The sequence below is a fragment of the Oncorhynchus tshawytscha genome, linkage group LG04 (assembly GCF_018296145.1).
Source record: "Oncorhynchus tshawytscha isolate Ot180627B linkage group LG04, Otsh_v2.0, whole genome shotgun sequence".
Lineage (NCBI taxonomy): Eukaryota > Metazoa > Chordata > Actinopteri > Salmoniformes > Salmonidae > Oncorhynchus > Oncorhynchus tshawytscha.
In genome coordinates this window covers 23,092,841-23,109,418 of record NC_056432.1, presented here as the reverse complement: position 1 = coordinate 23,109,418, position 16,578 = coordinate 23,092,841, and the positions used below count along the sequence as shown (strand labels likewise).

Sequence of the window (16,578 nt, the reverse complement as noted above, 5' to 3'; positions counted from 1 at the left end):
TATCCCTGTTGTGCAGCCAAAGCTGGAACAAAGTAGCGTTTGTCTATTGTTTTATGTTATTTGCCACTTTGAAATGATTTGATCATTTATTACATGAAAATTACACGAATGCATTCATATGAATTAAAGACTAACATATGAAGTAGGCCTACCATGGGGTACACCGATAAATTAGATTAAATGAAGATTTCTGTCACTATCAGTATTTGCAAATCAAAGGGTCACATATCCCTATGAAGGAAGTCATTGTATCTGGGCATGGCTGTATCCGGACCACTTAACTTGATTGTGAAGATGTGCACTGCATCCTAGTCCAGATATGATATAGGCTACAGTAGGCTTGATGTTTTTTTAATGCAGAATGAGTGACAGTTTCTTTGGGGTGAAAGTTGTGCCAAACAAGTTTCCTGATTTGGTGCCCAATCAAGAAATAATTTTAAACTCTAGATAGCAGTAAATGATTAGTATGGAAAGGAACTGGATGTATTTGGCCACCACAGGAGCTTGAAAATGAGGATGATATAATTGTTTCACATACTAGCTTTAGTTTCCCTGTAGTTCAATATATTTCATTTTTATCATTGTGTGACATTGCTTGTGCAATTATGCCTGAGAAAAAATATCAAATCTGGAGAAAAGAGACTATGTGCTCAAAACCATTTGCATTGTGAATGACATGACATTGAAACAGGATGAAAAGCACAAAACTTCATTTTGAATAAGCTAACTTGTACAAATGAAATACATAATGGATTTGAATAAGGAAATACATTCAGCCTCATCAAGCAAAGGAAAATAAAATACATATAATTTCCATGGTTTAAAAATGTAAAACCACCCCCAGAAGATTCTTGTAAGTAAATGACTGTCTGGTCTGTAAACAAAAACCATGGCACGATGGACAGTGGCAAGGCAGACAGTAAGTAACATGTCATGTTTATCCTCACTAGGGACAATGAGAGTGGTTGAGATGATACAAGTATTGACTATCTTGCATCCCTACTCCTTCCCTCCATCTTCAATTGAATCTGTGTCTGGTTACAGCATTGCAAATCCAGTAATAGTCTACATTCTAGTCAATGTATACTTCATGCATGCTTTTCATAAAAGCAAAATGGTCATGAATAACGTGACTAGTCTTCCTCATGGCTAATTTGTGTTTTCAAATTCTGCTGTGGAATGGCCATGCCCTACCATCAATCAACATTGTCCCTCATTTACATTATCTCAGAGAGTCATTACTCACAGAAACAGATTTGCATAGGAATACTAATTTTCTCTATAAAATGGTATGTGAATAATACTCTGCTTCATAACAAAGAGGAATTCTGCCAAATCGTTCTCATCTGGTTATAACTATGGGTTCTGGACAACATGAAGTCCAGCTGTATGGTATAGCTGTCCTGGTCGTTATTGGAGTGCTATGGAACACATTCAACTTGATAACAACCATGTTCCAGCAGTGGAAGGCTGGTGGTGTCCAGACTGTGGGACTGATCATCTCCACTATCTCCCTGGGTAATGTTTTCCTGCACCTCTCCACCTTTGGCATCGTAGTCACTATGTGGCGTGGGGTGTTGTGTTGGGATGATCTACCCATGTTCTTCTGTGCCATGTTGTATTTGTGGCTGAGCAGTAGCTATTTGAGCTTCTGGTCCATCGCCTGGCTGAGTGTCCTCTATTGTGTGAAGGTGGTCAACTTCACCTCTGAGCTGTTCGCTAAGATCAAGACAAACATCTCACCCATCATCAACGTGGCTCTTGCAGTGACCTTCCTGAACTCCTGTGTGATGTTTTCCCCCTTCTTCTCCCTTAATTACCGTAACGAGTCATACGTAACACCTGTGACAAAGAACACCACCTGTGTGATTAAGACACCTCTATTCCCCACTTGGATCAACATGAACCTTTATGTGCTAGTCTTCATCTGCTACCTGGCTCCGTTACCTGTGATGGTGATGGTTCCCTCCTCCATCAGACTGGTGGTCCATCTCTGCAAACACACGCTGGAGATGAGAAAGAACAAGACCGATGTACAGAGTTCTGACTCCTACCTGCTGGTGTGCAAGCTTACTGTGGCCCTGGTGGGCGTCTACATAACCACTCTGACCATCATCTCCCTGTTCTACCTCTCTAAACTATATGGCTCTGACATTAGCATTAACTCACTCCTGCTGGGTTACTCCTTCTATTGCATAGCATCAGGCGTTCTCTTGACTATCTCCAATAAGAACCTGCGGGAGAAACTCTGGGCTCTTTTCTGCGGTACCAAGGCATCAAATGCATCAAGCAAAAGCCTGAGTGAAGAAACTGGGGCAGCTTGATATGCTTTTGAGTTTTAATACATTGTCTCCTTTTCAGTTCTTCAGGACAGTGTATTATGTCACAATATACTTAATGTTTGTCATTGCCAGATATTACAAGCAAGTGCTAATTATTTTGTTGTAAAATTCATTTTTGCTACTGCTGTTGTTGGCAATTTTATGCTTAGGTGTACTGGGTTTCATAGTATTTTACTTTTACGTAGCGGTGCATGTATTGGCTTTATTTGTCTTTTTATATTTTTTATGTATTTTCTTATTGATGATTTGCACAAATTAAGGAGTGTGGCTTTATGTACAGTGCCTAGTGAAAGTCTACACTATTTCAATGTCAGTTTCATTTTTCAGAGGGACAATTATACAAATGTTAATGCCGAAGACACACCAGCATGGTGCTGAGTGTTCCTGAGTTGACCAGTAGCAATCCTGACTTGAATCTTTGACAATCAGAGGCAAAGTTTGATTATGGCTGTCCATCAATGATTCCCAACCAAATTGACTGAGCTGGAGCAATTTTAACAAAAACAATGGATAGAGTTGTGCAGATTTGGTAGAATCTTATTCAAAATGATTCACAGCTGTAATTTCTGCCAAAGGCACTTCCACCAAGTACAAACTCTGGAGTGTAAAGACATATGCAAATCTTATGCAAGACATCTTTCTTTAATATTTTTATTAACTAAGAAAATGTTCTATAAATGTAACTTTGTTAATGTGAAGCAGGTTGGGTAGATAAGCAGGGGAAAAATCCACTAAAATCCCATTTTTTCCTTTTTTTAGATCTACATAATTTTATTAAGGCAGCAAAAGGTGAAAACTGTGCAAGGGATGTGTAGAATTTCACTAGGCACTGTAAATGAAATGGGAAGAGTTTGAAGAATGTTCTTTCAGGTTTTGGACTTTTGCATATCTCATCAAATAGTACTTTACATTCTATTGTTAATTGGGCATTTTCTTTTTAGAACTAAACCGTTTTGGAAAAATGGGAAGAGTTTAAAGAATTTTCTTTCAGGTTTTGGACTGCAGAACCGTTGCATCTCTCACCAAATAGTACTTTACATTCTATTGTTTATTTTTATTTTTAAGAATTAAAAATCATTCAAAAAAATTGGAAAAAGACACATTTAGATTTTATTTGATTTATTATCAAGAAATTAAGTGTTTATTCTAATAACAGCTTGGTCTCATAGACTAGACGTAACATAGTAAATGTAAATCCGGGACTCTCAAATTAGTATGATATGTTATATTTGGCATGGTAACATAAGACAGATGGTTACTTAAGGCAAAAAGTAGGGTGGTTAGTCAGGGTGGCTGGATGGGCGTATAACGGGAACGTCTAGCAACCCAAAGGTTGTGTGTTCTGAATCTCATCATGGACAACTTTAGCATTTTAGATAATTAGCAACAACTTACTACTTTTTAGCTACTTTGCAACTACTTAGCATGTTAGCTAACCCTTCTCTTAACCCCTAACCCCTAGCCTAGTTAACGTTAGCCACCTAGCTGACGTTAGCCACAACAAGTTGGAATTCATAACATATCATACGATTTGCAAATTTGTAACATATTGTATGAATTGCAATCTGTAACATATCATATGAATTGTAATTTGTAGCATATCACACAAAATGGTTGATGGAGTTCCACAAATGAATACATACAATACGAAATATAACATATCATACTAATTGGAGTATCGGATGTGCGTTTACTATGTTACGTCTAAACTTGGGTTCAGGTTGCTAATAAAATGTGCAAAGACATACAAAAATTAAGACAAAAATGAAAAGCATTGTCACACAATAATTGGTGGTCAAAATGTTCTCATCATGAGTTAGTTGAACATCTTCTGTATCTTTGGCTTGAGAAATTCCAGCATTCCATTGTTCTCAAAGGTTTGAGGCAGGCTGGCCACATCCATGATGGTCTTGTGAGCTTCGTCAAAGAGAGCCTCGCCAAGCTCCATTTTTACCCTGTCTCTCCAGGCACCGAGAGTGGGCCTGTTCTCAAACAAATCCAGACCAGTGCCAACCGGCTGAAAAACATGCACACACAGGAAAACCCATATCATTTCAGGGAAAGTACAGCACAAATCTGCAACCAAAGACATTGGGAGGGACATTTACAACAGTTAGTGAGAGAATCCCTCACACAATAGCTTCAAAATCATGCACAACTCACTCTTCCCTACCCTTTCACATTTTACAAATGTAATGTCACCTGCATGATCTCTACTATTGCCACCAGGTCTGCTAGTGAGATCTTTTCCCCAATGATGAAGGGTCTGTCATCCAGGAACTTCTCCTCAAACACCTTCAGAGACAGTGTCAGGTCCTCCATAGCAGAGTCCATTTTCTCCTTAGGGACGTCTGAACCAGTTATGATGGGAACTATTGCCTGAAAATATGTAAATATTTTTAAAATTTCACTTGTGTCTATACCCATACTTATTCAATATGGTTTAAAGGTAGACTGAGCAAAATTAAGTTGTCACGAACAGCACCGGAGATATTGAAATTAGCAAGTTGCAACACTGTTCACAGTGTGGTAGCCAGGGCACCAAAACAACAAAGAAGTTGAGCCTCGTGCTTCAATGCTCTTAGTTGTTCCGGAAATCGACCCACTATGCTGTTTACTTTATGCACCTGAGTCATGTCGCTGAGTCTACATTTAATAAAATAATCCATTCATAAAATGTCTATTCACCAATGATGCTAATGATTTCCTTCAGTCATTAACTAAGTTATTACGTAAGAAATTATTTGTGTACAAATGGTTCAATAACCAGCCAAGGTCCACACTTAGAAAAAAAGCTTACAAAAGGGTTCTTGGGCTGTCCTCATATGAGAACTGTTTTTGGTTCTCCTATGGAACAGAACCAAATCTGAAACTTCCGTTCCAAACCTGTGGAACGGAACCAAACCTGAAACCAAAAGGGTTCTACCTGGAACCAAAAATGGTTCTTCAAAGGGTCCTCCTATGAGGACAGTCTAAGAACCCTTTTAGGTTCTAGGTAGAACCTTTTTTTCTAAGTGCAGTTCCACTTACAGGACATATTGGATGTTTATATCTTACCCTGAACCAGAATACCTTTGAGCCATGGGCTCGCATGGCTGCGTGTTGCCAAGACAGGTACTCGTTGACCCGGGCTCGGTTTTGCAGGTCTGCTGGGTACCAGTGGTCTGAATCTGAGGTGCCAAATTTTTCAGCCAGGTACTTTAGGATGGCAACACTAAAAATAAGGAGAGATATACAATTAATTTAAGGAACTCCCTAGAAACCTAATTAGAGTCGACATGTAACCCACTAGGCACCCACTTATTCAACGTCTATTCCATGTTGGTTCAAAGTCATTTCATTGAAATGTTGATTCAACCAGTGGGACGTGTCTCTGTGTAGATTACTGTAGGCTACTTTACCTCTCTGTAAGAATGAAGTCTCCATCTCTCATGACCGGAACCTTTCTCACCACACTGATCTTACCAAAGTCTTCCCCATACTGCTGGCCTGAGGAGCAAAACAATTGTGACACTGATTTATCCAATATTACTTTTAAGAAAATATAGTTATTTTGTTGTTATAATGAATTTACACATATAGCATGATGATTATCTTCGTGAAAAAACTTTTCCATATACAGTATGTCTTTCATGTTTCATGACTTCTATGTAGTTATTGGCTCCAGTTAGATATTACCTTCTGAATAAACAAACAAGGTCATTATGTAACAAGTTCAAAGTTTGCAATTGGTTGTTTTCACCTAGAAGTTTATGGCCTACATATATACATATAAAATCGAACTTTCATTGTCATAATAGGCTAGGCTACTTCCTAACTGTATTTGCAGTTACCTCGAATAGAATTTCACTATATTTGAACATATTTTATACACACCAAAACTCTGTTGTGTAGAAGTCGTCAACATAAATACTATATATTCAATATAAACGTTATAAATCACATTCCAAATATCTCGCAGTAGCCTACCTGTAGCCAAATCGACAAACTTGAAATCAAACGGAATGTTTGTTTTCTTTGCAAAAATGAACACAGAGCGACATGGCTGAGAGTGCAGATCAAGATACAATTCCAACGGCATTTTCACAGATGTAGAAGGGATGTTATGTACGGAATCTCTTCCCAGCACCCGCTATCCTTTATGTTGGTATGGAGCCCCTCCCATATAGTCAAATGATTATAAAGGGTTCCGACAGTTCAATGTGGTGTCTGCTTCTGGTTGTCGGGGTCAGGCGTTGGCAACATTTTGTAAATGTTTATAAAATTATCCAGACAAAATAACTGAGCCATTAGGCGACTCTGTGCAATGGACCATGCTATGATTCAGTTATTATTTGCATATAGACTGTTTTATTATAATGTCATATAATGAGCAATGTCTCAGACAGTTATTGTTTGCGAGTCTGGATCATTTCATGAACACATTTTTGGTTATTCACTAAGTGCAATTTACATTTTTTTTATTTTACCAAAGTTGATGACCAGTGATACAGCTGAACCAGTAGTGCAGTTGATAACTAGCGTTGTCGATTTCACCACAGTATTGATCATGTTATAAGTAGGTCAAGTCTTTTGTTAACTAAGATAATGGGCCTTTAAGACAGATTTGGGAGGAAGGCATAAGTCCAGAGACTCTCACCCAGGGACATCACGCACCCCAAAAATGTGAGGTGTCACAAAGTACATGAGGATGGCATTTTGCATTTGATAAAAATCCGAAACAGCTTTTTCCTACAATCTAGAGCCATAATTGTCATTCTTAATTCCATGTAAAAATATATATTTGTATTTATATGTATATTTTTCTTTATAGCTAAGCATACCACGAGCTGTCTGTATTTTTTTTAAATAAACTAAATATGCTTTTCTGCATCAATGCTAAAATCTGTGTAAAAGATTGAAAGGAATGTGAGTCTTATTCAGTACATTTAGTTATTGCATGCTTTTCTCAAGTCTACCAACCTTGCCAGCAGGTATGCCAGCTAAGATAGTTAGACAAGCTAACTACTCTAATTTGATAGCCTGAAATGGCTTCTTGGTAGTTAGTTATGAGGTTGGGAGATTAGGAACCTATCTGGGCTAGCTAAAGCCTACTTCAGAAAATGTCTAGATGGCTAGTGGTATTACAGAGAAACAACAACAACTAAACATTATGTGAAATTATTATTATTTGAAACAGGACAAATCTTACAGGGCATGTTCCCCTGTGCCCGCTATGGGCATGACAACTCTGCTCTCAGCCCCCAGAGACAAGGGCCTGGTCTAACTATGGTTTTGGTTAACTGACAGTCCATTTAAACTCTTTCATCTCCACTTGGAATGCAGTAGACTCCTGTAACATTTAGCAAATGAATAAATGGGCTCAACAGCCTTGGAGAGTACATGCGTGTCCCTGATGATGGCATGTGAATATTGTCATTTTTGTTCAGCAGTGTCTCAGAACACCTGACATAGATAGCCCTATTGCCCAAGTTTCAGATGTTTTTGTCACTTCCACTCTGCATGCACAGTTCTGTCAAATCAATTCAAATCACATTTGATTTGTCATACCCTTTTAAAAAAATAGAAAAACAATAACACGAGGAATAACTACACAGTGAGTAAGGATAACTCCGCTATATACACAGGGTACCAGTAGCAAGTCGATGTGCAGCGGTACAAGGTAATTGAGGTAGATATGTACATATAGGTAGGGATAAAGTGACTAGGCAAGAGGATATATGTTAAGCAGTAGCAGCAGCGCATGCGATGAGTCAAAAAGGTTATTGCAAAAGGGGGTCAATGCAGATAGTCAGGTTAGCTATTTGGTTAACTATTTAACTAATTATTTAGCAGTCTTATAGCTTGGGGGTAGAAGCTGTTCAGGGTCCTATAGGTTCCAGACTTGCTTCGGCTACTGCTTGCCATGCGGTACCAGAGGGAACAGTCTATGACAATTTTTACGGCCTTCCTCTAACACCTCTTGGTATAGAGGTCCTGGATGTCAGGGAGCTAGGCCCCAGTGGTGTACTGGGCCGTACACACTAGAGGTCGACCAATTAATCGGAATGGCCGATTAATTAGGGCCTATGTCAAGTTTTCATAACAATCGGAAATCGGTATTTTTGGACACCGATTTGGACGATTTTTAAAATATCTTTTTTACACCTTTATTTAATCTTTATTTAACTAGGCATGTCTGTTAAGAACACATTCTTAATTTCAATGACGGCCTAGGAACGGTGGGTTAACTGCCTCGTTCAGGAGCAGAACAACAGATTTTTTACCTTGTCAGCTCGGGGGATTCAATCTTGCAACCTTACAGTTAACTAGTCCAACGCTCTAACCACCTGATTACATTGCACTCCACGAGGAGCCTACCTGTTACACGAATGCAGTAGAAGCCAAGGTAAGTTGCTAGCTAGCATTACACGTATCTTATAAAAAACAAACAATCAATCATAATCACTAGTTAACTACACATGGTTGATGATATTACTTGTTTATCTAGCGTGTCCTGCGTTGCATATAATCGATGCGGTGCGTATCGTTGCTCCAATGTATACCTAACCATAAACATCAATGCCTTTCTTAAAATCAGTACACAGAAGTATATATTTTTAAACCTGCATATTTAGCTAAAAGAAATCCAGGTTAGCAGGCAATATTACCCAGGTGAAATTGTGTCACTTCTCTTGCATTCATTGCACGCAGAGTCAGTGTATATGCAACAGCTTGAGCCGCCTAATTTGCCAGAATTTTACGTCATTATGACATAACATTGAAGGTTGTGCAATGTAACATGAATATTTAGACTAATGCATGCCGTTAGATAAAATACGGAACAGTTCCGTATTTCACTGAAAGAATAAACGTCTTGTTTTCGAGATGATAGTTTCCGGAATCGACCATATTAATGACCTAAGGCTCGTATTTCTGTGTGTTATTATGTTATAACTAAGTATATGATTTGATAGAGCAGTCTGACTGAGCGGTGGTAGGCAGCAGCAGGCTCGTAAGCATTCGTTCAAACAGCACTTTCGTTATTTATTTGAGGCTAAATTGATTTTATTGATGTATTATATCAAGTTAAAATAAGTGTTCATTCAGTATTGTTGTAATTGTCATTATTACAAATAAAATACAAAAGTTGTCCGATTAATCGGTATTGGCTTTTTTTGGTCCTCCAATAATCGGTATCGGTATTGGCGTTGAAAAATCATAATCGGTCGACCTCTAGTACGCAATACCCTCTGTAGCGCTTTGCGGGCCCATGCCAAGTCTTTCAGCGCTGTATGGCCTACGGCCACATATTTGCCTCGTGCAGCACAAGAAAATGCAGATTTTGTGGATCTGAGGAACATGAGGCGAGGGATTGTGACAAGCCTAAGGCGTGCCACGGGTGTGGCTCGTCAGCACACCTGTGGCGGGGGTGCCCGGCTCGTCAGAGGTCATATGCGTCTGCGGCTGGGGGGGAGCAGGAGCGGGGGATGGGGGAAGAAGAGGAGGGGAAGGAAGCAAGAAATGAACTTGTCATGGCGGATGGAAGAGAGAAGGAAACAGAAGGCACGGGAGTAGGAGAACCAGGAAAAGTGGCGGAAGAAGGCAACCGAGTGGAGGAGCATGAGAGAGAAGAAAGCGAGGGAGGAGTGGTGGAGAAGGAGACGGTGGAAGAGCAAGTGGAGTGGGGGAAAGTGCTCTGGTGGAAGAGATGAGGGGTATGGTGGAGGAGCTGGCGGGGGGAGGGTGGTATCTCCCCTCCACTGTTTTCCCGTGATTTCAAATAGTTTTGCCTGCCTCACTAATGACGCCTTTGTCTATTCCCTGCCTGTACTTTAGCCTGGATTTCTGTTCTCTACCTATTGCCTGATCTCCCGGATACTAGCCTTTTCCCTGCCTGTACTGTTGCCTCTTTGGACCCCCTGTGCAGACCTTCTGCCTGCCCCTGGACCCAACTACTCCTCCTCCTGTGGTACTTTGCAATAAACACCTGCTGTGCCCTGCGCTTGAAACCAGCTCTCTGTCTCCCCCTCATATTCATTACAAGTGGTATACATCAAACATAACACTTTGTATTCAGGACAAAATTGAAGTTCTTTGCACATTTTTTGCAGTATTACTTTAGTGCCTTGTTCCAAACAGGATGCATTTTTTGAATATTTTGTATTCTGTACAGGCTTCCTTCTTTCCCTCTGTCAATCAGGTTAGTATTGTGGAGTAAATACAATGTTGAATCCTCAGTTTTCTCCTATCACAGCCATTAAACCGCCATCACCAAAGAAGAGAATGAAGAGGAGGGTGCGATTGGCCGACAGTGAGAGGGAGGGGATGGTCAAGAGAGTGATGGGGGTGGGAGAAACCTCTGGGTTGCTGCTGGTTTCCCCAGGCCCTAAACTTCTGTTGGATGGGGACACACCTAACAAGACTCAGGACTGGGTACAGGAGGAGGTGGGGAGTTTTTTGTTTGGGGACTCCGCCTCCCCTATTTTTTCCCAAACCAGCTGCAGCACTGGGGAGGGGGAGGAGTGTGGGGGTAGACCCAGGGTGCAGGGCACCCCGGAGCCAAACACTATTCCTGCATCCTGGGTTGGTGAGATGGAGGAAGAGGGGGGGATGTCGGGAGTACGGATATGGTGTTTTCACTGGTAGATATGGAGCAGGGGAGCATCGGGTGAGTCTCCTGTTTTTGTTTTTTTCTGTCTGGGTTTAGAATTTGAGTGTATTACATGTTTTTATTTTATTCTTTCATGGGAGAAGGATAATATTGATGGGGATTCTGTGTTGATGAAGGACGTGTTTTGTTTCCAAGGCATGGTCTGGTGAAGAACAACTTTAGGGTGTAACTGTCAACATTTATAACCCATACGTGAAGGAGAAGAGGTGAGGGCCTTTCTGGGGAGATACATGGATAACATCTCCTCAGCAAGGCACCTCAAAGACTCCCTTGGGTTTTGGAATGGGAGGAGAGGCTTCCAGGCCCTCCTCAGGAGGACCCAAAGGAATTTTACTTTTGTTAGTTTAAATGTAAGGGGTTTAAGGGATTTTGTTAAGAGGAGGGTGGTTTTTAGTTATTTGGAGGGTGTGGGGTTTGATTTTTGTTTTTTTACAGGAGGTTCACCTGAGGGATGGAGGGGATGTTAGTAAGTTTAAGAGGGAGTGGGACAAGGGGAAGTCGGTTTGGGGTATTGGGGGGGTGCACTCATCGGGGGTAGGGATTTTGTGTGGGCACAGGGAGGTAAAAGTGGAGAATTCTTTTGTGGTAATGCAGGGGAGGGTTATAGGGGTGGATGTCACGATAAGGGATTGTAAATTTAGATTAGTGGTGGTGTATGGGCCACAGGTGGTGGCAGACAGGAGGGAGGTGGTGGACTGTCTGACGCCCCTGTGTGTCACAAATAGGAAATTAGTGATAGGGGGGGATTTTAATACAGATTTAGGAATAGGGGGGAATAGCAGTGCAGGCGCCATTACCGGGCTAATGGCTTGCCATGGTCTGGTTGATGGTGGTCTGCACACTACTCCGAAAATGGCCGGTTCTACATGGCGCAACTCCAGGGGGGTTGAGCGGAGGCTCGACTATATTTTTGTACCCAGGTCTTTGGGTAAGTTGTCTGGGCGGCTGTTGCCTGTTTTCTTTTCGGATCACGACGGGGTGCTCCTGCAGGTGGAGTCGCCAGTCCGCCTCTTTGGTAGGGGGTACTGGAAGTTAGATCGGGATGTGCTGGAGGAGCAGGCTTTTGTTGATGGGTTTTATGGTTTCTTTTGGAGGCTTGAAGGCCTCCTGTCCATGTGCGAGGGGTGTTAGAGTGGTGGGAATTAGTTAAGGTGAGGATTAGGGCTTTTATAATAGGGTATTGCAAGAGGAAAAAAAGGGAGGAGAGGAGGGAGGTGGATCGTATCCAAAGGTTAATTGAACTCGAGTACGAGGCAGGCAACCTCGGCGGGTCGTTTGACTGGGAGAGATCCGCAACCCTAAAGGCGCAGCTCAGGGAGTTGCAGGAGCGGAAGGCTCGAGCTTTCCTGGAGCGTGCGCATAGTGGCTTTCTAGAACACAATGAGACTTGTTCTGCTATGTTCTTTAAGTCGGTTAGGGCCAGACAGAGTAGGAAGGTAATGCATGGCGTTAGGGAAGAAAATGGTAGTATAGTTAGAGAACCAGAGGATATGGTCAGGGTGACAACTGATCATTTCCAAGGTTTATTTAAGGAAAGGGAAATAGATGTAGAGCAGGGAAATGTGTTTTTAGAACACTTGTCCAGGCGGTTGCCGGAGGACATTAGAGAAGTGATGGAGGCCCAGATTTCACTAGAAGAGGTTGAGAGCGCTCTTAGGAGGATGGGAAAAGGGAAGGTGCCTGGGATGGATGGGCTGCCGGCTGAGTTTTATCTCAAGTTTTGGGGTATACTTGGACCAGTGGTCCTCGAAGTCTTGAAGGCCATCCTTGAGACGGGGTCCCGGGGGATCAATGGCTGTTGGTGTGCTGTCACTTTTATATAAGAAGGGGGAAGTAACAGACCTTGGCAACTGGCGGCCGTTGACCATGCTGTGTGTAGATTACAAGCTACTTGCAAAGGTTTTAGCAGACCGGTTGCGCACAGCCCGTCCCTACATCGTCCATGAGGATCAGACGTGCGGGGTAGAGGGCCGCTCAATTAGATGGAACCTACAGTTAATCAGGGACTCCATCGCTTGTGTTAAAGATAGAGGACTGCCTTTAATGGTAGCAGCGCTAGATCAGGCGAAAGCTTTTGATCGCGTGAATAGATCCTTTTTATTCAGAGTGTTAGGTCGATTAGGATTTGGGGAGAAGTTCATAGGATGGATTCGTACATTATATGTTGGAGCGGGGTGCCGAGTTAGTGTAAATAGTCACTTGGGTGACGTTTTTGACCTCTCGTCTGGGGTCAGGCAGGGGTGCCCACTCTCGGCTCTCCTCTTCGTTCTGTACATGGAGCCTCTAGGGGCTGCCATTAGGGCAGACACAGGGGTGGAAGGATTGTTGATCCCTGGAAGTGGTGGGCTGCGTGTTAAGATGACGCAGTACACCGACGACACTTCCTTGCTACTGTGCAAGGACTCGTGCCTGACAAGGTCCCTTGCCATCTTTGGGGATTTTACCCGAGCGTCGGGAGCGGTTCTGAACCATGCAAAGTCTTCCGTCAAGTTTTTCGGAAGATGGCGCGGTAGAACGGATGTGCCTGGGGGTTATCTCTCTGTGAGGGGGCCCTGAGGATTCTCGGGGTCCATTTTGAGACCTCCGGCTCAGCGACGCTAAACTGGAACATGCGTATCGCAGTGGTACAGAGGAAGCTAGCAATGTGGAAGGCTAGGTATTTGTCTTTTATGGGCAAAGTCCTGGTCCTAAAGGTGGATGTGTTGCCGTCTCTTTTGTATTTGGCGTACATCTACCCATTGCCGGCTTGTCTGAGGAGGCCTCTAGTGAGGCTTGTGTTTCCGTTTATGTGGAGTGGCAGGTGCGAGTGGGTCGCCAGGGCACGCATGATCTGTCCCATTGGGGAGGGAGGTAGGGGGGTACCACATTTCCCCCTCAAGCTGGACACAATTTTTGTTTCTTTCTTGTTAACGCAGCTTGCTCATCCAGTGATACACCCATCCGGTTACCTCCTGCGGGTGTTCTTCTCGTATCAGGCGAGAAGCGTAATGGTGTGGTCTAACACGGGTCCTCGGGCGGAACAGCTGCCGTGGCACTTTGGTCATGCAGCCAAGTGGCTGCGTGTGCACCCTGAGGTTGAAGTTGCCTGAGTAGGTTTAGATCACAGGCACCTGTACGAGGAGGTCAGAAAGGCAGGGAGTCCGGCGCCTGTAGTGGGCATCTCGGAAGTGGTCTGGGAGGGAGTGCAGGCGCGGGGTCTGGACAGCAGGCTCAAGGACCTGAATTGGTTGAGCCTCCATAAGTGCTTGCCGGTACGTTCCATCATGTACCGGTATAGTTTGGTGCAATCCCCCACCTGTCCAAGATCCTCTTGTGGCAGGGAGGAGACTGTGCGCCATGTCTTTTGGGACTGTGCCTTTGCCGGAGTAGTATGGGCTAGGGCACGGGTGTTGTTAGGTTTGGTAAGGGGGATTTTGTATTGACGTGGGCCAGGTTAGAGAGAGGTGTAGGGAGAGCGAGAGGGACGGATAGGGACAGGTTTCTGCTCTGGCTTCTCATGAGTCTCTTTAAACGGGGGCTGTGGGAAGCCAGGCAGAACATGGTGAAGACAGGGAGAGATTGGGGGTGGAAGGGATAGTGAGGAGGGTGGAAGGAGATTTGAGGGGAGGATGAAGAGGGAGGAGAGGAAGTGGGGGCAGCATGCTGCTCGGGAGAGGTGGAAGGGGGTTTAGGGCTGGGTGTCATTTAGATTTGTAAGGGGATAGATTAGGGACGGGGAGATAGGGAAAGGTAGTTTGTAGGGTGACGGGGAGGGAAGATGCTCCCCTGAGGTTTTGTTTGGGGTTTTTGTTTAGTTAAATTAGTTAAATTAAAATACCATTATTTGAGTATGTATGAAAATTATGAGTTGTAAAGAATGAATGGTATTGAAGATAATAAATTATTTTTTATTAAAAAAATGTTTTTTTTAAATAGGCTGTACAGGTTTTCACATTCCTTTGTTGTTTTTGTATTGTTCGTATTTCATCGTCATTAAAGATGTATCGAATTAACCACGCTACATTTTGGTCCGACTCTCCTTCAACGGAAGAAAACCGTAACATGTACACAATAATACATAGATTTACAGATGAACCAATATTAACATGAGTTGAGTATTAGGCTACTGTACAGAGAATGTTACTCACACAGACTGGAGTTTGAAACAGACCTGACATGTTATTAAGGCTAAGGTTTATATATCAAACACCTCTTAGGATTTATAGCTGGCCCTCTCTGTAAAGACCAGTGTGATTTTCTCAGTGTTGCTCACAGGTGATATTAAACAGAAACCCTTTCCTGAGAAGGGAATACAAGGTCCTGAAGACATCACACTGGTGTTTGCCATTTGAAACAGACTGAGGCAGAGAGGCCTAATGCAGCTAAGCTTTAAAATTCATTTCACCCCCACCCAGCGGATGATCTCACTGGAGAGCAATGCAGCGCACAGTTTGGAGTCAAAATTCTAAACATGCAGCAGAGGAAAATCAATCCGTTCCAACATTATATAATCTGTGCATCTGATAAACAAACAATAGCTTAAATTCATAGTACATTGGGTAAAGCTATGTTTTTAGGTTCAAGGGCAAAATACTACAACAAAAGTATATTTTATGTGCTGTAGTTAGTGGAGCATAATGCTTGCAATAGTCCATACTATTCATTGAGTTCATGTCACCTGAACAAAGGTATTCACCTCATCATGTATCTGTCTGACCAACAGGGGGCCAATGAGGTAGGTGAGATGAGGTGGTTGAGAGGGATGCTGAGGTCAGTGTTCAGCCACCTGGCCCTGGTTCAAGAGAGAAACTTAGTAGTGACACAGTTATAAACAGTAATCAAGAAGGATGGGCAGTGGGCACAGCACTGGATTATTGGGAATCTATTTCCTGGAAGGTCTTGCCTTCTTGTTGGGTGTCCACGCAAGTCAAGTCCTTGAAAAGCTTTAGTTAGTTTTAGTCAGCAATTTCAAAGTCATTCACACACACGAGCACGCACGCACGCGCACGCACGCACACAAACACACACACCTCTTTATACTATAACTTTCTGTTAACAAGCCCACTGTGGTTTGTGTGTTGTAATTCTCTTTCAGAAAAATGTGATTTATTAGGGCTTTTTCCCTGTGCCTACCTACCTGTATGTAATTAAATAAACTAGCCCTGTTAAACTCCCCAATCCCGTTATTTAATGCCCATCCTTACTGAAATCAACTTAAATAGAGTTTGACTGCCTTGCTGTGGCTTAAATGCCTTGCTGTGGCTTTTGCAGCTTTTTTTGTGGCTGGTGTGACTGTTGTCAATTTGGAGATGGGCACCACTCCTAGGACCAAAGTTTGGGTTATGAGAGTTGTTGTGACACATTATTTCCAAAATCAAAGACACAAATGGTGAATGGGCTGTTGTTATATGGAAACAATCGCACAACTTGTTGCAAACGAAATGTATGTAGCCTACAGTATGTGTCATTACCAGTTGGCTGAAATGAATAGCCATACGTGTATTAATATCAATCCAAAAATAAACCAACACCTTCAATAGCGTTGTTGAAATATTTATTGATGAATAACACATTTGAGTTTCACATAAGTCATTTTTTCCAAAG

General features: G+C 42.5%; 2 protein-coding genes across 2 annotated transcripts; one reads left to right on the top strand and one right to left on the bottom strand.

Moving 5' to 3' along the window:
• Positions 1-1,358: 1,358 nt before the first annotated feature.
• On the top strand, positions 1,359-3,093 carry LOC112249479 (taste receptor type 2 member 40-like). Its single transcript, XM_024419308.2, has one exon. It carries the CDS (start codon positions 1,359-1,361, stop codon positions 2,322-2,324), a length of 966 nt encoding a protein of 321 aa, XP_024275076.1. The 3' UTR covers positions 2,325-3,093.
• Positions 3,094-4,066: 973 nt separating this feature from the next.
• gstt1a (glutathione S-transferase theta 1a) lies at positions 4,067-6,492 on the bottom strand. The gene is made up of 5 exons (XM_024417289.2): positions 6,312-6,492; positions 5,744-5,831; positions 5,400-5,556; positions 4,545-4,721; positions 4,067-4,359 (listed from the first exon to the last, which is right to left on the bottom strand). Exons 1-5 carry the CDS (start codon positions 6,421-6,423, stop codon positions 4,159-4,161), a joined length of 735 nt encoding a protein of 244 aa, XP_024273057.1. The 5' UTR covers positions 6,424-6,492; the 3' UTR covers positions 4,067-4,158.
• Positions 6,493-16,578: the final 10,086 nt, after the last annotated feature.